This window comes from Lethenteron reissneri, chromosome 47 (assembly GCF_015708825.2).
Source record: "Lethenteron reissneri isolate LAM-NWPU_2019-01 chromosome 47, ASM1570882v1, whole genome shotgun sequence".
Classification (NCBI taxonomy): Eukaryota; Metazoa; Chordata; class Hyperoartia; order Petromyzontiformes; family Petromyzontidae; genus Lethenteron; species Lethenteron reissneri.
The window spans coordinates 2,996,881-3,017,599 of NC_083825.1; the positions used below are offsets into that span (position 1 = coordinate 2,996,881).

Consider the following 20,719-nt stretch of genomic DNA (forward strand, 5'->3'; position numbering starts at 1 on the left):
CAACCTCCCCCTCCCTCCACCCCCTCCAGTATAAAACTATCATGAGTGGAATGGGATTATTCTTAGGTTTTTTCGGTAAAGTCACGTAGGTGTTGCCTCCGAAACGTCGTGATTTTTATTTGTATTTTTTATTTTGCTTTTATTAATTTAAATTTTATTTTTTTACCTACGTGACTTCACCGAAAAAAACCTAAGAATATGAATACTTGCAGTCACGAAAGCTTCAAATCTAGAATGGAATGGGATTGTAGCCGAGTTCACATCTGGGCGAGTAGTTTGGCAATCAGCACGGGTGTAAGCGTGGCTCGTGTCTGACCCCGCCCCCCTTGCCAGCGTAGACACACCCCCTTTGATTAGCTCCGCCCCCTTTGATTAGCTCCACCCCCTCCCCGCATCAGCATCGTAACGACCAATCAGAGTCCCACAAAGTGTGCAGCACGTGGCTTCGAATCGTCGAGCTGTACGCCGTTTGAGAGTGGAGTCTGGACCGTGAGTAGCAGGAATCATGGAGGGGGAGAGGGGGTGCCCAACAGCTCGCAACCGGTTGCAGAGACGTTCACATTACAAGCGAGCCTCTTGCACACAACCGAGTTGCATTCAATCGAGTTGCATGCGACTGATCGCTCGGGTGTCAAGTCGGCTTCAGTGGACAAATGGAGGGGTCACGGGATATCGCCCGTGCGACTGCGACGGGATCTGGCGGAGGGAAGGAAGCGATGGTGATGTGTCGTGGTGGTGGTGGTGACATCAGGTGTGGGGTCTGGGGGGGGAGTTTGGGGGGCGCCTGTATCTGCCCCCCCCCTCCCACAACTACTAACATCTCCCTATACCCCCGCCCTCCTCACACGTGCACACAATGGGGTAACGCAGGGATTGTAGGGAGCGATTTTTTTTGTAACATTTGGGAGGGGCCCGGGCAAATAACGATTAATCGATTCATCGATTCAAACAGCGGCTTACACTAAACACATGCATCGACCCATGCGCGCGGACACAGACTTATCGATTCAAATACCTCACGTGTGATTGGCTCATAGACCACAATGGCAACGAAGTGATATAATCGATCCTTCACCGAATCGACGCGATTATTCGCAGAGTGGAAGGCGTGATCTGTATACCCCCCCCCCCACCGCCGTGCATCACCCCCCCCCCGCCCCACTGTTTAAATATCACTTAAAACTCCCGCGCTAATGTCATTATCGCTATTTTGCAAAACTCAAAAAATATAACCGATTCCTCCTCCAGCCTCACACCACCACCCCCCCTCCCCCCCAAAAAAACAACAACCGACGTGTCCATACTACTGTGGAAAGTTCGCTTACGATCAGTCGAGACCGATAACGGCGACACCGCGGGGGGCAGGAGGGATGACACGACTCGTGACGTCATCGCGGTGCCAGGCTAGGTGCACGCCGAGTGCCGCGTGTCAATGGCGGAGTACTTCGTCGGCAGGAGGTGACGCGATCGTCGTACACAAAGACAAAGGTGCCACATTCCGGCGTGTAGCCTACACACGATGTTGGGGGCAGGGGGATGTTAGCGAGCACCTATGAAGGCCAAACTCAAAACACGTGTTCACGCGCACACGATCACGCTCACGTGATCACGCGCACACGAGCACGTGATCACGCGCACACGAGCACGTGATCACGCGCAAACAAAGACGAAGACACACACGGGCACGCACAACAACAGCGGCCGCCATTCGCCACTCAGTGCCGGTGACGTCACCGCGGCGCGCCTGTGCCAGGCTAGGTGCACATTGAGGCCACCCGGACAGGCACAGGTGCCACGGGTCGACTGACTGAGGTGACTGGCAGATGCACCACCTGTGCCCCCTACTGTGCCGAGGCTGTACACACACATGATCAACAAATACTAAGATCCCCCGTATAGCCTGAACAGACTGCCGGGGCAAGTGCTGTTAGCGAGCACCTATGAAGGTCGGCACAACACACGACCGGCTGCCTTTGTTTCCCCAATGCTGATGTTTAAACACTGCATCACGTGGTCATTTACGACCGAGCCGACCTAGGGGAGGCCCAAGACCGGTTCGGAGATTCGTCGCAGGTGTTGGTTGGCTGCGAGAGCGGGAATCGAACTCGGGAAGCCGGGTTCGTAGCGCAGTGCGCTAACCGCTACCCCACCACTCTCCATGAAACACCTACAAAGACGCACACGCACAGACTCATACGGACACCCACAACATCACGAAACCGCAGTTCGCCACGGCGTGGCGGTGACGTCACCACATCGCTTGTGCCAAGCTAGGTGCACTTTGAGGTTGTCACGTGACGTGTGGAAGGCTCGTTGCTGGCAGGTCACGGGACATTCCCAGGTGTTATGGGTCGACCGACTGAGATGACTGGCAAACACACACACACATATATACACACACACACAGAGACACCTACATGAAGACACGCGCACTCATACAAATACACGCTTACACACACACAGAGTCATACACACACGCACAGTGACACATCTACACAGGTAATGGCTGTTACACAAGCGGCTGTGCCGCGTGCATGAATCCCGTCCCCCCATCACTCTACTCTCACTGCGGGGGTCATAGAGGCTCGGGGGGGGGGTAGGGCCCCCCCCCCATATCATATCATTACACACCCCCCCCCCCCCCCTGTCCTGTTCACTCGAGGGACGTCAGGAAGAACAGACGATACAGCTGAGGGAGGTGACGATGTTCGTGGGCGTCTGTCTCTTGACTGGCCCATCGCTCCATCACGTGCCGGGCGGCGGTGACGGCGGTGATGGCGGTGATGTTTCATGGGCATCTCGTCCGGTCCAGGGTCACCACGGCCCACAAGCCCCCTCCACCATCACACCATCGCTATCGGTGTCAGCGGCGACGGCGGTGATGTTCACAAGCGCCGCTCTCCACCTGTCCGTCACTCTCCATCGCTCTCCCATCAACGCACGGCCATCACGGAGAGCGGGGTGATGTCGGTGATGGTGGTGGTGATGTTCATTGGTATCCGTCCGGCCTTTTGCTCCATTGCTCACCGCCACCACCACCCTGAGGGCGGTGATGGCGATGGGGGGGGGGGGGACATCAGCTTCTCCACGACGTGCCCCATCACCACACCAGCCCCATCACCATCGATTTACCAGCACCCATCAGCTTCACCAGCACCCATCACCAGCAGCACCATCATCACCATCACCAACAGGGGAGGAGGATGGAAGTTTATGGAGGCACCGCTTTTCTGTGCCCTAAGCCACAGAACCAAAGTCCATCGCGCGCACGCCGGAGGCGAGGGAATGAATGTTGAATGAGCGAGCGAGCGAGCGAGCAGAAGAGTGAGCGAGCGAGTGAGTCTTCTTGAGTGAGCTGAAGAGCAAGCGGTCAGTGGGTGAGCGTGGGCGAGCCAGTGAGTGAGCCAGTGAGCGTTGTTGAGTGAGCGTTGTTGAGTGAGTGAGCGTTGAGTGAGTGAGAGTTGTTGAGTGAGTGAGAGTTGAGTGAGAGTTGATTGAGTTAGCGTTGGTGAGTGAGCGTTGTTGAGTGAGTGAGTGAGAGTTGAGTGAGAGTTGATTGAGAGTTTAGTGAGTGAGAGTTGAGTGATTGAGGGTTGAGTGAGTTAGCGTTGTTGAGTGAGTGAGTGAGAGTTGAGTGAGAATTGAGTTAGCATTGTTGAGCGAGTGAGTGTTGTTGAGTGAACGTTGTTGAGCGAGTGAGCGTTGTTGAGTAAGCGTTGTTGAGTGAGTCGATGAGCCCGAGCGAGCGAGCCTCAGTGGTCCTCGTGTGAGCCGCAGTGCGAGCGACGGAGCCTCAGCGGAGCGAGTCGAGTGCGCGAGCGAGCGATTGAGTTTGGCTGAGCGAGGCATCGGGTGCGTGAGGACGTGAGCGAGCCGCCTTTGTCTTCCCACTCCTTGCGCCGAGTCAAGGTGGAGGAGGGCACAATGCGGCGGTGGGTGGTGGTGGTGGTGTTTGGTGGTCGAGGCGACGATGATCGTCGCTGGGATTCGGTGGAGGAGAGGGGTGGGGGGTGATGGAGAGGGGTGCAGCGCTGCATCGCCACCAGCGTGCTGTGCCTCGCGCAAATCAGCGACGTTCGCTCATCGCCTCCAACCGACCGGGGGGGGGGGGATGCAGCCCCCTCCCTAGCCCCCCCCCAGCCCCCCAGCCCACCGACGAGCACGCTAGACGGGCCGGTCCACTGCGTACTGGCACGCGCTGAAATTGGACGGCGGCGCCTGCAGGCCCGCGTATCCGGCGAAACTCGAGTGGTGCTGCTTCGCCTTGAGCCTCAGGCTGGCCAGGCTCGAGTTGCAGGGGTCGCCCCGGTAGACGTAGGGCGGCGCGGGCGCTCCGGCCGCGTGGGCCGCCACCGCGTACGGGCACCCGCCGGCTCCAGACGCGGGACTCGTGGCCACGGGCGAACCGCTGAGGTTGCCGATGCCCGGGTGGTGTTGGGGCATCATCGAGGAAGAGGCGACGGCGGCTGCCGCGGCCATGCCCGTGGTGCACGGGGGCGAGAAGACGGGCGGCGAGACCGAGTTGAAGAATGGAAAGTTCTTTGAGAGGGGCGCCGCGGAGGGCTGAAGCGCCTTCGCCCAGTTGTTGTAGCCGTAGCTGGCGGCCGAGTAGACGTCGTCGTAAGGCTGCATGAAGCCGCTGAACTGCGCCCCGAAGCCGTTCTTGCACAACTCCGCCTGCTGGTTGCGCTCACGCTTGCGCCACTTGGCGCGCCGGTTCTTGAACCAGATCTGTGTGTGTACGTGTGTGTGTTTACGTGTGTATGTACGTGTGTGTACGTGTGTGTATGTACGTGTGTGCACGTGTGTGTATGTACGTGTGAGTACGTGTGTGTGTACGTGTGTGTACGTGTGTGTGTGCGCGTGTGTATGTACGCGTGTGTACGTGTGTGTATGTATGTGTGTACGTGTGTGCGTGTTGGGGAGACGTCGGGAGGGAAGAGACGCGGGGAGGGCGGTGAGCACTGGGGGGTGGGGGGCAGAGCACACGGGGGGGGGGGGGGGGGGCGCCGCTTCGCTCCGCACGCCGTGAATGCGGCACAGAGCCACCCCCCCCCCCACGCCACTCTCGGTCTCCTTGTAGAGCAGTCTCCCTGTCTTAGCCTTTAGACTCCCCCCCCCCATGTCTCCGAGTGTCTCCCCACGTCTCCCCCATCTCCCCACGTCTCTGCGTGTCACCCCCACATCTCCCCACGTCTCCCCCATCTCCCCACGTCTCTGCGTGTCACCCCCACATCTCCCCACGTCTCCCCCATCTCCCCACGTCTCTGCGTGTCACCCCCACATCTCCCCACGTCTCCCCCATCTCCCCACGTCTCTGCGTGTCACCCCCACATCTCCCCACGTCTCCCCCATCTCCCCACGTCTCTGCGTGTCACCCCCACATCTCCCCACGTCTCCCCCATCTCCCCACGTCTCTGCGTGTCACCCCCCACGTCTCCCCACGTCTCCCCCGTGTACTCCCCCCTCCCCCGCCTCTATTTTTATCTCTCGGCGCGGCGCGCGCGACGCGGATTGCCGGGAAAGCGGAGACGCCGCCGCGGGCTCTCACTCACTCGCTCGCTCACTCGCTCGCTCACTCGCTCGCTCACTCGCTCGCTCACTCACTCGCTCGCGACGCGTCGCTCCTGGCAGCGGCGCGCTCACGTCTTGTAGACAGCAGCAGCAGCAGCGTCAGCAACATCATCATCAGCAGCATCGTCATCAGCAACATCGTCATCATCAACAACATCAGCAACATCATCGTCAGCAACATCATCGTCAGCAACATCATCGTCAGCAGCAACATCGTCATCAGCAACAGCAGCAGCAGCAGCAGCAGCGTCAGCAACATCATCATCAGCAACATCGTCATCAGCAGCAACATCGTCATCAGCAACATCAGCAGCAGCAGCATCATCATCATCAGCAACATCGTCATCAACAGCAACATCATCATCAGCAACATCATCATCAGCAGCAGCGTCAGCAACATCATCATCAGCAACATCATCGTCAGCAGCAACAGCAACATCAGCAACATCAGCAACAGCATCGTCATCAGCTGCATCAACAGCAGCAGCAGCAGCGATATCGCCAACAACATTAAGCAGCAGCAGGAGCATCAGCTGCGGCAACATCACCATCAGCAACATCATCAGCATCACCAGCAGCAGCGTCAGCAGCAGCAGCAGCAGCGAATCGTCAACAACATTAAGCAGCAGCAGCAATATCAGCTGTGGCAACAGCAACGGCAGCACCATCATCAGATGTAGCAGCGGCATCAACAGCAGCAGCACTGGCATCGTAATCATCATCAGCACCAACAGCATCAGCAGCGGCACAATCAGTGTCATCATCATCACCACAGACATCACCATTATCACCACAGACGTCATCATCAGCAGCAGGGATGAAAAGATTCGGCCCCGATTACCGGTAACCGATTAACCGCGGAGTGCCTCCCCCAATATCGCCCGTACCTCCCCCTGTCCCCGAATGGCCCCCTCCTCCCCCACCACTGCACCCCCCCTACCCCCCTACCCCCCACCCCCCACACCACCCCCCCCTACCCCCCACACCACTCCTCGTCTTCTTCTGTCGTACGGCGTTTGATAAAGCGGCTACCCAGCCGTGAGCCGTGCGTGTTGGCGTCACCCCACCAGCCCCCCCCCCCCCGCGTTCGCCCTTCCCTCCCCCCACTAATACCCCCTCTCACACCCCCCCACCACCACGAACGCACTGATTTGTGTCAATGCGCGGTTACTTTTACCTCCCCCACTACCCCTCACTAACCCCCCCCCCCCCACTAACCCCCCCCCCACTAACCCCCCCTCCCACCTCTACTTAACCCACCCCGCTTCACCCCGCACCTGCCTGCGGTTGGCTACGTACGGCGCGAAAGAAGTTCAGCATTACAGAACGCGCGTCTTGTGACGTCCCTTACGTGCCGTCAAGTCACAAAGAGCCTTCGAAGCTCATCGGATTCCTCCAGCAGGAAACATAAAACATTTTCAGATTCGTGCGTAACCCCCCCCACCACCCCCCCCATTACATCCCCCCCACCACCTCCCCACCACCACCCCACCACCACCACCTCCCCCCCACCACCTCCCCCCCACCACCTCCCCCCATCACCTCCCCCACCACCACCTCCCCCACCCCCCACCACCTCCCCCACCCCCCACCACCTCCCATCATCTCCCCCCCACCACCTCCACCCCACCACCTCCCCCCCATCACCTCCCCCACTCACCCCCCACCTCCCACCCCCCACCACCTCCCCCCACCCCCCACCACCTTCCCACCACCCCCCCCCCACCACCACCACCGCCCGTACCCGCACGCGCGCCTCGGTGAGGTTGGTCCACACCGCGATCTCCTCCCGCGTGGACATGTCCGGGTAGCGGTTGCGCTGGAAGGTCGCCTCCAGCTCCTGCAGCTGCTGCGACGTGAAGTGCGTCCGCTGCCGCCGCTGCCGCTTCTTCTTGGACGGGTCATCGACGCTGCCTCCAGCGCCTGTGGAGGTGGGGGGCCCACCCCCGTGGGCACCGGGACCCGCTCCGACCACCCCCACCAAGTCGTCACCGACACCAACAACACCACCGCCACCCTTGCCCGTCTGCAGCTTCTCAACGTCTGGAGAGAGAGAGATTGAGATTTAAAGCTTCTTTCGTGACTGCAGGATGGATTCATATTCTTGGTTCTTTCGGTGAAGTCACGTAGACGGGAAATAATAAAAGAATAAAAATATAAAACAATAAAATTCTCACGACGTTTCGATTGCAACACAAGCAATCATCAGGTGTGAAAACCACAGCAAGAAATGTTTTTCAAATTTTTTTAAATGTTCTTGCTGTGGTTTTCACACCTAATGATGATTGCTTGTGTTGCAATCAAAACGTCGTGAGAATTTAATTGTTTAATTTTTATTATTTTATTATTTCCCTTCGACGTGACTTTATCGAACGAACCAATAATAAGAGAGAGATGTTGGGGTGGAGGAGGGGGTGGTGGTCACACACAGACACACAAAAGACAAAGATTCCTCCGGATTTACTTTTTATTTAAAGAATGTTTTGGGGCAAGTGCTGTTTCGCAAGCACCAACCCCTCACCAGGTACTCATTTGAGGCTGAGTCGGCCTAAGGGTCGGGAAGGAACAGGACCGGTTCAGATATTCGCCACTGGTGTTGGCCGTGAGCGGGAATCTAAACTCGTAACGCGGGTGCTCTATGAGTTTACACTCATAGACACTCACACTTGATCAACACACACACATGCAGCCATAAACCATTACATCCACTTACACGAACTGGCTAATACACACGCGCGCTTTAAACACACACTCGACTCAATGAGAACACTTAGCCAATCACACACACACACAAACTATCACATCCACACACACACATACTCTATCACACACATAAACTATGACATCCACACACATACACTATCACACACGCACATAAACTATCACATCCACACACACACATACACTATCACACACACATACACTATCACACACACACATAAACTATCACATCCACACACGCAAAGACAAAACCCTCCCGGATAGCCTAAACAGACTGTTGGGGCAAGTGCTGTTAGCGAGCACCTATTAAGGCCGGCACGGCACGCGAGGGGATTGGTGGTCAGCACCACGCCCGGCCGCCTTTGTCTCCCTAGCGGCGACGTTTATACACACACCGTACTCATTTGAGGCTGAGTCGACCTATTGGGAGGCCCATGACCCGTTCAGATAATCTTCGCCGGTGTTAGTTGGCGTGCTAACCGCTTAGCGCCCCCCCCCCCACACTCTCAGGGACACTCAGACGCGAAGGCGACACACGACACGACACAAAGACGCGCACGCCTGTACACACTCACAGAGGCAAAGATCCCCCGAGTAACCTCCTTTGTCTCTCGGGGCAAGTGGGCTCTGAGAGCGAGCGCCAATGAAGGTCGGCACACGGGCAGACCTTCGCCCGGCCGCCTTTGTCTCTTCCCAGTGCTGACGGTTATGCATCGCGCCAGCTGCCGTATACTCGTTTAAGGGCCGAGTCGATCTAAAGGTGGACCGGTTCTGATTTTGTTTTTTTTTCCCAGCGACGTTGGGGTTCGCGAGTGTGCCGAGTTGGCGTCACGGCTTCGATTCTCGCTCACGGCCAACCCCAGTGACGAACCGGTCCAAGGCTTCCTTCCCCTAGGTCGACTCAGCCTCAAATGAGTGCCTCGTGTGGTGTGTGACCATTGGGAGAGAGAAAGGGCGACCGGGCGTGGTGGTGGCCACAGCACTTGCCCCAAACAGCCCGTGAAGGCTGTACGGGGAACCTTTGCGTGTTGTGTTTGTCCGGGCAGCTGAAACAAACTTGCGTGTGTGTGTGTGGCACAGATGTAGTTGAGTTTCGTGTTCATAGCCAGGGCCTCGTTGCTCGCTGGACATTTTCGCTGGCGGCCGGGGATGGACTTGGGGCAGATTGCTTGTGGCCGACTGGCCAGGAGCACACGGGCATCGCGAGCAAGTTGCAATTTGTGTAACTACTGGACGTGGTGCGCGTGCCGGGTGCGAGAATCTCGTTAAACATCTACAAATAAAGGTCCATTCAGATAATAACGAATTATAAATGTTTGAATCCTCCACCGCCATCGGTTAACCGAGTAATTCGCCTCCCGTGGAGTGAGACGCTAATGTCGATAGAAAGCGGGGGGTGGGAGGGGGGAAAGGTCGCGTAAATTTACGCGACCTGACCCAACAAACTGAATTATTTACGCGATATAACCCAATTTTTTTTTATTATTACGCAATCTAACCCCCAAAAAACTGTATTATTACGCGATCTAACCCCAAAAAAAACTAAATTATTTACGCGATCTAACCTAAAAAAACCTTGTATTACTTACGCTATATAACCCAAAAAACTCCTGAATTATTTACGCGATCCAACCCCAAAATAACAGAATATTATTTACGCGATCTAAGAAAAAAAACCTGTATTATTTACGCGATCTAACCTAAAAAACCCTGTCCTATGGATGATATTGGTCACGAAAGCCGATTACGTGTTAAGCCTTAACAGACTTTAGGAGCAAGTAGCTGTTAGCGAGTAGCACCTATAAAGGCCGGCACGGCACACGAGTGGGTGGGTGGCCGGCAGCACGCCCGACCGCCTTTGTCTCCCCAGTGGCGATGTTTACACACCGCACCAGATACTCATTTGAGGCTGAGTCGACCTAGGGGGAGGCCCAACACCGATTCAGGTAATCGTCACTGGTGTTGGAGGCCATGAGCGGGGAATCATTTTGGGTGGCCGGTTTCAAGCGAGCAGCGCGCTAACCACTGCGCCACCGCTCCCCCTCCCCCACTTCCACCACACAGACACGCACAGACGCACTCGCTCACACATCAAACGCGTTCCCTGCGCACACGCACACAGACGCGACGCATTGGTACAATACCGCAGCATACCTTGCATGCGTGCGCAGCGGCTCGACACGCACGTGAACACAAACAAGGCCGTCGCCACCACTGAGTGATGTCAATTCTCGCGTCGTTATACGAGGGATGGAGCAGCTGAGTTTCGCCACAACGCTGTTTGTTTGTTTTTTTTGGGGGGGGGGGGGGGGGGTAACGTCACTTTTTTTAAACGTAATATTTGATACTGCTCTTCTTACGAACGAGTTTAGGTTTTAGAGGTCTGTTCGTAAGTCGCTTTGTTTCGTAAGTCCAACTTTACAGGACTCCTGTCGATTCCAAACACGTTGTACGGCATGCACACTAAACAATGGCTTTCAGAGTTGTATAATCTCCTGTGGATGTATAGGCCAATGGTTCTTCGCGTTCTGCAGATGTAGATGTCACTGGTTCTTCACGTTCTGCAGATGAAGATGCCACTGGTTCTTCACGTTCTGCAGTTGTAGATGCCACTGGTTCTTCACGTTCTGTGGATGTAGATGCCACTGGTTCTTGACGTTTTGCAGATGTAGATGCCACTGGTTCTTCACGTTCTGCAGATGTAGATGCCACTGGTTCTTCACGTTCTGCAGTTGTAGATGCCACTGATTCTTCACGTTCTGCAATTGTAGATGCCACTGGTTCTTCACGTTCTGCAGATGTAGATGCCACTGGTTCTTGACGTCCTGCAGATGTAGATTCCACTGGTTCTTCACGTTCTGTAGATGTAGATGCCACTGGTTCTTCACATTCCGCAGATGTAGATGCCACTGGTTCTTCACATTCTGCAGATGTAGATGCCACTGGTTCTTCACGTTCTGTAGATGTAGATGCCACTGGTTCTTCACGTTCTGCAGATGTAGATACCACTGGTTCTTGACGTTCTGCAGATGTAGATGCCACTGGTTCCTCACGTTCTGCAGATGTATAGATGCCACTGGTTCTTGACGTTCTGCAGATGTAGATGTCACTGGTTCTTCACGTTCTGCAGACGTAGATGCCACTGGTTCTTCACGATCTGTAGATGTCGATGCTTAAACATCTGAACACCTGTTTTATTTCCAGAGAGGGTGAAACCTATCTTATTTGTTTCATATTTCTGAACCTGGTCTGTCCCGAGCCCCCCCCCCCCCCTCGAAAATAATCGTCTTCTTCTGTACGGCTGCTGATGTAGACGCAGCGCAAACGACTTACAATCTCACATTCAGTTGGCGAAGTTCAGCCAAGCCCGTCATCGCTGCGATGTCCCCATCCTTCGTTTTTGTGGATCGGTTGCATTGCGTCGTGATGCCTCGCGCTCCCGTCTCAGTTCTGGGTGACCACAGTCGTACACCACCAGAGAGTTCTACATTTTTAAATCCTTTATATTAAGTTCGCTTGCTTGCTTGCTTAGGACCGTGCAAATCTTTCGGTCGTTTTTTTAACCCACTTCCCGTGATCCAATCGAGCTGACATTTTGCACACAGACTCGTTGTGCGTGACAATGAATTTTCGTGAATTTTTTTTTCCCAAAATTTTACACTGTTTAGGGAATTTTTTAAAAAATATTTATTTACCAATTGGTTAATGCTGGCACACAATCATCTGACCCATAGGTGGCAGCCATCTCAAGCCAGAGGACGAGAGGACTCTAGCCGCCCCGATGCCACGCATATAAAGGATTTATAGTGAAAAACTTTGTTTTTACGGGTTAATTTTTCCATTTGTGCATCATCAGCTGTCCGCATCCACTGCCGTGGTTTGTGCGGTGGATGCGGTTGAGGGTGGGGGCCGTGAGCTTCGTGGAAATATCAAACCCAGGGATTTAATATTTGGGTGTTTCATGTGATTATAATAGTGATGATGTGTAATTGTTAAAGACACAAATGTGAAGGAGGCCAATTGTCCACTTATCTGTGTTATGTTACTTCAATTATATAGTCTGCTACTGCTGCGTTAACACATTGGTGTACTAGCATCGACAACACCGTGAACTCAACTCGTTGTAGCGCACTGTGCTAACCACTACGCCACCGCTCCCCGGTCTGTATAGCTATGAACAGACTGTTGGGGCAAGTGCTGTTAGCGAGCAGCACCGATGAAGGCCGGCACTGCGACACACGGGCGGGGGGGGGCAGCACCACACAAAGACAAAGACAAAGACCCCCCGTATAGCCTTAACAGACTGTAGGGGCAAGTGCTGTTAGCGAGCACCTATGAAGGCCAGAACGGCACACGAGGGGGTGGGTGGCCAACACCACGCCCGACCGCCTTTGTCTCCCTAGTGGAAATGTTTACACACCGCACCAGGTACTCATTTGAGGCTGAGTCGACCTAGGGGAGGCCCGAGACCGGTTCAGATAAATCGTCACTGGTGTTGGCCGTGAGCGGGAATCGAACCCGGGTCGCCAGGTTTCGTAGCGCAGCGCGCTAACCGCTACACCACCGCTCCCCCACACACACACAGCACCACACACACAGCACCACACACACAGCACCACACACACACACACAGCGCCACACACACGCACAGCGCCACACACACACACCACACTCACACAGCACTCACACACAGCACCACACTCACACAGCACCACACTCACACAGCACCACACACACACACAGCACTCACAAAGCACTCACCACACACAGCACCACACACAGCACCACACACAGCACCACACACAGGACCACACACAGGACCACACACAGCACCACACACAGCACCACACACAGCACCACACACACACACACAGCGCCACACTCACACAGCACACACACAGCACACTCACACAGCACCACACTCACACACACACAGCACACTCACACAGCACCACACTCACACACACAGCACCACACACACACACAGCTACATGCGCACTCGTCACCAGGAGCGGGCTTTCACGCTCCCTCCCCCTCCGCGTCCTCGCGGCTTTCGCGTCTCCACGACTCCACGACTCCACGTCGTGGCGATTTGCTCGACTCAGCGCTGGTGGTGGTGGGGGGTGGTGGTGGGGGGGGGGTGGTGGTGGGGGGGGGTGGTGGTGGGGGGGGGGGGTGGTGGTGGGGGGGGGATGGTGGTGGGGGGGGGTGGTGGGGGGGATGGTGGTGGGGGGATGGTGGGGGGGGGGGGTGGTGGTGGGGGGGGGTGGTGGTGGGGGGGGTGGTGGTGGGGTGGTGGTGGGGTGATGGTGGGTGGGGGGATGGTGGTGGCGGGGGGTGGTGGTGGGGGGGGGGGTGGTGGTGGGGGGGGGATGGTGGTGGGGGGGGGATGGTGGAGGGGGGGATGGTGGTGGAGGGGGGGGATGGTGGTGGGGGGGATGGTGGTGGGGGGGGGGCGCGTGGTGAAACCCACCAGACCGGCCAGTTCCCTACATTTTTTCGAGGCCCCCATTAACGCAAGCGTCGTCTTTGCGCGTGGTTCAGTTCCACGAATATTGATGCAAACATGGACAGCTTCGCTCGGCCTTCCAGACGAACATCGTGAGAAATAAAGACGTCAAGTCACTCGTTTACGATCATCGATATATGTGTGCAATTAATACCCACACAATTGCTATTTTTTGTTCTTTTTTACGTGTACGGGTTAACAAATAATTCACATGCGTGCACCTACAGGGGGGGGGGGTCCGTGTAACGTGAAATAAAGCGCGTGTTTGTGTGTGTTAGACTCATTCTCAAATGAGCACTTGGTGCGGTGTTTAAACATTGCCATTGGGGAGACAAAGGCGGCCAGGCGTTGTGTTGGCCAACCCACCCCCTCGTGTGCCGTGCCGGCCTTCATAGGTGCTCGCTAACAGCACTTGCCCCGACAGTCTGTTAAGGCTACGTGGAGGGGGGGGGTCTTGTTGTTATATTTGTGTTTTAGCACGTACAGCCATCGCGGAGATGGAGCGATGTTAATCAGCTGGTCTCGTCAGGCGCGAGGAGGATTGCTCGCGTCGCGAGAGAGGCCGAGACGCCTTGGGGAGGCTGGTCACCCAGCAGTGGGTAGATGAGCAAAACAATAAATACATCGACACGTTCGTCAATAAGAACGCGGCCTTGAAATAATAAAAAATAATAAATAATAGGCGACGTTTCGGGCACGTTGTTTGTGCACCACTGCCAAAGCAGCAACAGCAACAGCATCGCATGAAGTGGAGATACATCACCGATCGTATCTTCTACAGATTGATAATTATCCAAGGCGCGTTGCCGCAATGATACAATTGTCCGCAAGGCGATGTACGTACATAGCCAACCGCGCTCAACGGAGGTGATGATGATGATTCTGCTGCTGCTGTTGATGCTGCTCCTGCTGCTGATGATTCTGCTGCTGATGATGCTGTTGATGATGATGATGGATGCTACTGCTGATGATTCTGCTGCTGATTCTGCTGCTGCTGATTCTGCTGCTGCTGTTGATGATGATGCATGCTGCTGTTGATGATTCTTCTGCTGATGTTTCTGCTGCTGATGATATGTTCGTGTCTGGGCCAATTTGTCGTTATTTATATATCGAACAAAAACAAATCCATGCTGCATATTGAATGAGAAATTGTTGCGATACACTATTCTAAACATTCACACACACAGACAGATATATTCAGCAGACTATAAGATGCTCCGGAAAGTAAGACCCAACTCATACTGGGCTATACATTATATATAACTAGCTGTACTACCCTGCTTCGCCCGGGACTTGGATTCACCACACCCGGCCGCCTTTGTCTCCCCAGTGGCGATGTTCACACACCACACCAGTTACTCGTTTTGTAATTGTTGCATGGTGTACAGTCTGGAAAGTACCCACATGGCAAATTTCCAGTTTGTTGCATGTCGGGAAGTACGCTAAATATTTTGAACAAACACACATATTCACAACGTTGCCTTTTATATATATGGACATAATACCGATACTGAATTCCACGTGTCTCACTCACCACCAATGTCGTTAATTAGGTGGGTGTTTCTATAAATGTCCTCTTATATTAATGACTCAACGTATAGGGAGACGTACGTGCCCGTCACTGCCGTTTAGACTAAATACATCCAATTAGAGGCCGCAGCAATTCACACACAGACACACACACGCGCCAACCTCAGAGACTAATTATGGCCAGGCTTTATACACACCAATTAAGCAGCAATTAAACACCGTAACCACTCCAGATTTGAAGTTTTCGTGACTGCAGGGATCCATACTCTTTGGTTATTTCGGTAAAGTCACGTAGGAAATATTAAATAAATTAAATCACGACGTTTTGATCGCTAACGGCAGCTTGTAAAACACAGACACATTTTACGTGTTATACACATACACAACTTGACTATAATACACACACAACTTGTGTATGATATACACACATATGTACTTTTATGTACACACGCAACTTGTATAATTTACACACATGTACAACTTGAGTATGATTTACAAATAGATACACAATTTGTGTATTACACATACACACCCGCGGCTTTGCCCGTGGGAAAACATGAATTTCTAAATTTGTATTCTCCTAATGATGGCAGACACACAGACAGACACCACATACTTTTATAGATGAGATACACGCACACACAGCTTGTGTATTACACACACATATATATACAACTCATGTAATGTACACCTATACACGTGTATTACACACAACCTGCGTATTACACAAAGACAAAGATCCCCCGTATAGCCTTAACAGACTGTTGGGGCAAGCGCTGTTAGCGAGCACCTATGAAGGCCGGCACAGCACACGAGGGGGTGGGTGGCCAACACCACGCCCGGCCGCCTTTGTCTCCCTAGTGGCGATGTTTACACACCGCACCAGGTACTCATTTGAGGGTTGAGTCGACCTAGGGGAGGCCCCGCATCTGCTTTTTAGATGATCGTCGCCGGTGTTGACCGTGAGCGCGATTCGAAGCCGGGTTCGTAGCGCTCCTCACTGCCCATGCGTTTACACGCAAGCACGGCCACAGAGACACAGACCACGCGCGTTGCCCCAATCAGACCACGCACATCCAACTCCCCCATCACCCCCAGCACCTCCCCCCAGCACTCCCCCAGCACCCCCCCCAGCACCCCCCCCCATAGCACCCCCCCCCCCAGCACCCCCAGCACCCAGCCCGTACCCGCTCTACGCGTGAGGATGCAATCGTGAATCCGTGGCGATCAAAACTTCCCCGCGTGCTCCATGAAGAGCACCCGCCCGACCGCCCGCCCTGAGTGTGAATCGAATCATCCGGGTCGCTGGCGTCCGTACGCTCCCCCCCCATTCATATAACACAAAGACAAAGACCCCCCGTATAGCCTTAGCCGACTGTTGGGGCAAGTGCTGCTCGCGGAGCACCTACGTGAAGGTCGGTACGGCACACGAGCGGGTGGTGTGGCCAGCACCACGCACTCGGCCGCCTTTGTCTCCCCGAGTGGCGATGCCTTTCACACCGCACCGCGTTTACTCATTTGAGGGCACGCCCAGGAACCGGTCCAAATAGTCGTGCCCGCGAGCAGCCGGGCATCGCAAGTCGGGGTGGTCAATGGGTCGCGTAGCGCAGCGCGCTCACCACACACACAGAGAGACGCACGCGCGCACACATAGAGAGACGCACGCGCACGACAACAACAACAACGACCACCACCACCACGATACTTACGCAACCACTTATGCTGCGTAGCTCACGAGCAAACGCCATCGAGATGACTGGGCTGCCTGCCAAGGTTACATTATGATACATCGCAATGTGCGTGCGTGTGTTCATTCGATTGTTTTTCACAGTTGCTGAGCACAGATTCCCCAAACAACAACAAATAGGATAATTGGTTGTTTACCCTTCTATCTGGCAACAAAACTGACAGCTTTTTACAAGGAGGCATGTTTGCATAGACCGCAATACCTGCAGTCATAATACAAACAAAAGACATAACTCTGATAGTGTGCACTGTCCTTGAAGTTGATTGGTCCACACCCGAGACAGCTTTCCTTAGAGCCTAGTCTCACATGGGTTGGACCAGATGACGCCAAAGGGCGCACAACTCAAAGACAATGCACCATCCGAGTATGAGAGCTCGGGGCACGCATCTACACTATGGGAACCTCATTTGCCAGTAAAAATATAATAATTGGTATTATGACTGCAGGTATTGCGGTCTATGCAAACATGACTCCTTGTAAAAAGGTGTCAGTTTTGTTGCCAGATAGAAGGGTAAACAACCAATTATCATATTTTTACCGGCAAATGAGGTGCCCATAGTGTAACAACAAATAGGTCAAAGCGGCCAGCAACAAACAGCACTAACCAGAGACGCAATAAATAAACATCGCAAACGCAGCGCGGCTCTCGTAGTTCGAGACTCGAGGAACGTGGCGGAAGATGATGGAAGAGAGGGATTGCATGTTCGATTACACGTACAAAACAAACACAATGCGAGCATACACCCTTTACAGAACAGGACCCTGCGGGGTGGGCTGGTAGGAACGAATAACCAAAGAATATAAACATAATGCATTATTACACTTGTTTAGCCAGGAAAGCCCCACTGAGTCGAAAGGTTTTTGTAGGGTCCTGCCAAGTGTTTGCAGTAGGGGGCGATGTTGCTACACGGACGGACGGACGGTCGGACGGACGGACGAAATAATCTATTGTAGACTGGTCCACTTCGTTCCTACCAGTATAACATTCCGCTCATCATCAGCAACAGCAGCATCATCATCAGCAGCAGGAGCGGCAGCAGCCATGGCCAAGCCGTGGCACTCTCTGCGTTGGCGTTTGGGAGCCGTCACTCCATCAGCTGCACGTTGACTTCAACCAATACCGAGACAACTAGCCACGCGTGTTCAAATGCATTTAATTTACTTAATTGAGCGATTTTAATACATTTCCGACGGTGCTATTCAGAGAGCGAGAGAAGCGCCCGTATCTTATTTAAATATCTATGGGACCTATTCTTAGCCAGTATAAAAATAATAATACTATTTTATTTGTTTGCCCTTTCTGGCATTAAACAGATGCTCAAACACTAAATACGCCTTTTGTAAGGCATCATGTCTGCATGAAGCACACATTACTTGTGGCACGACAAAAAACCCCGATTCATATTGCCATTTTGGCCAATTCGTCACTCGGACAGCACACCGCTGTGTTGGAGAGCCAAGCCACAACATTTAATTACCGGCGAAACGTCGTACTCAGATTGTAAATGTTGTGGCTTGGCTCTCCAATACACTGGTGGTGCTGTACTAGTACACTACACTATACACTACACTATCCACTACACTACTATACACTACACTATAGACTGCACACTAAATGTTGTGGCTTGGCTCTCCAACACAGCGGTGTGCTGTCCGAGTGACGAATTGGCCACGTTCTGTTTACGTGACAACCCTTACTCGTTGGCTGTGTCGGCTGGTGGTGGGTTTAACGACACATTTATATAATTGCGCGATCTAACCCAAAAAAAACCTCTCTATTATGGATGATATTGGTCGTGAAAGCCTACTACGGGTTAAACTGATGCCACTTTTGTCAGCCTATCATCCCCCCGGGGGTCGATAAAACGAGCCACCGTGTTGTTAGAGTGTCAACAGTGCATGCCTGACAACAATAACGACGATACGGATTGACCCATTTATCCTGCAAAGCCAGACTCAATCTAATTGCTATTTTGTTTTAGATATAGGAGGGATCCCCACGTGCCTTTTTAAAAATCCAAGATGTTTGCATGTGTAATACATACGTGTATGCGTGTGTGACACGTAACGTGTAATACACACGTTGTGTTTGTGTATAATACCTAAGTGAGTATATGTATAATAGACCAGTTGTGTAGATGTGTATAGAATACTCAAGTGTATGTGCGTGTCTAATACTCAAGTTGTGTATGTGCACAACTGCATGTATGTGTAATATACCAGTTTTGTATATAATACTACAGTTAATAATAGGGGTTTTCCCCCTTATCTGGCAAACAAAACTGAAACCTTTTTACAATACACCGATTGTCTTTGTATAATACCGAAGCATCGCGGGGGATATCCACGCGTGCGAGGGAGAAACACTCGAGTCCGCTTGCTGCACCACCTCAACGCCCACGGGAAGTGAGTTTCTCAACATTTTATTTTGTTGTGGTGGACGAGGGTAGAAGGGGGGGGGGGGTGATTCACTAACCCCCTCGCTACGGCCTCCACAGCAGTGCTGGATTACAGTCCACGTGCGCCAACACTTTCCCCTGGCTGGCACTCGCCATGAGAATGTGGAATTTACACCACTGGCCGTGCGAGGCGTTGTGGAAATCGGAGACGGGCAGCCCGATCTCTCGCTTTCTCAGGATGCCACTCAGACTTTGCAGCCAGAATCTGTATTCATGCTGGAAGAATCCGATGAGCTACAAAGCTCTACTTCTCCCCACAGATGTCACGGATATTAAATTCCAGTCGCGTTTACGTCTGGACGCGAGGGTGGGGACGGACGGCAGGAGCTCGAGGAAGAAAATGAACGTCTGCCGGGTCGGAACTTTCATCAGAAAGTCCCCGCGACCTTCACAATCGCTCCCTCCCGCCACGGTGAGAGACAAAACATCGCGGCAGATGTTTGGTAGCAAGACCGCGTGTGGGCCTGGGGGCAGGTGCGCGAGAGGAGGTGGGTGACGAAGTTTTTATAAAAGTGAAAAATAAAAAAAACAACCGGAATGGAATCCCACAAAAATGATCAAAATTGGAACGCGTCTGAGAGGACGTCCATTGATGGAGATGGAGCGATGAATTGAGGAGTTTTGTGTGCGGGTGCTGGGTGGATTATTAACATCATGGAGACCGTTAAGGGTGGGGTGTGAGAAAGTGGGGAGGAGAAAATATGAAAATCTGGTTCCAGACATGACATTTGGGATAATCCGACAATTAGATTGTTTTTTATTAATGCGAATGTGCGATGTCACGTGACACCACCTTCGCCGTCAAAGGTGGTGCCACGTGACATCAGGTAACGTCAGTTGTGTTCGCACCGAAGCACCGAGGCACCGCGTTCTCTTGCTGCGTAATGTTAACGATGATAAGTTCAGAAAAAGTGTACGAAAATTACGCACCAGTTTGGTTCCCGGAAAATACGAAATCTGACATTTTCACATCCAAACCCATCCCGAGACTTACGGATCTGGCCAGAACAATCCAGGTACTAAGGATGAGTTTCTGATCGAAGTAAAATCGGATTTCCGGATTTAAAGGACAATGATAGTTTGCATTTTTTCTAAAATGTTTTAACACTCCGGAGGCTTTCGTGACCAATATCGTCCATAGTACAGGTTTGTTTGGGTAAGATCGCGTCAATATAACTG

The 20,719-nt window shown here is 53.2% G+C and overlaps 1 protein-coding gene across 3 annotated transcripts in view; it reads right to left on the reverse strand.

The window, feature by feature from the left end:
• Positions 1-1,904: 1,904 nt before the first annotated feature.
• The window catches only part of LOC133354376 (pituitary homeobox 3-like), a 115,658-nt gene continuing 96,843 nt past the window's right edge, over positions 1,905-20,719 (reverse strand). For all 3 annotated transcript variants that reach the window (XM_061571172.1, XM_061571170.1, XM_061571171.1), the window contains 2 exons: positions 7,319-7,617; positions 1,905-4,731 (listed from right to left, as the gene is read on the reverse strand). In XM_061571172.1, the coding sequence (XP_061427156.1) occupies positions 4,165-4,731; positions 7,319-7,617 (866 nt within the window). In that variant the 3' untranslated portion in view covers positions 1,905-4,164. The remainder of the gene's footprint in view (positions 4,732-7,318; positions 7,618-20,719) is intronic.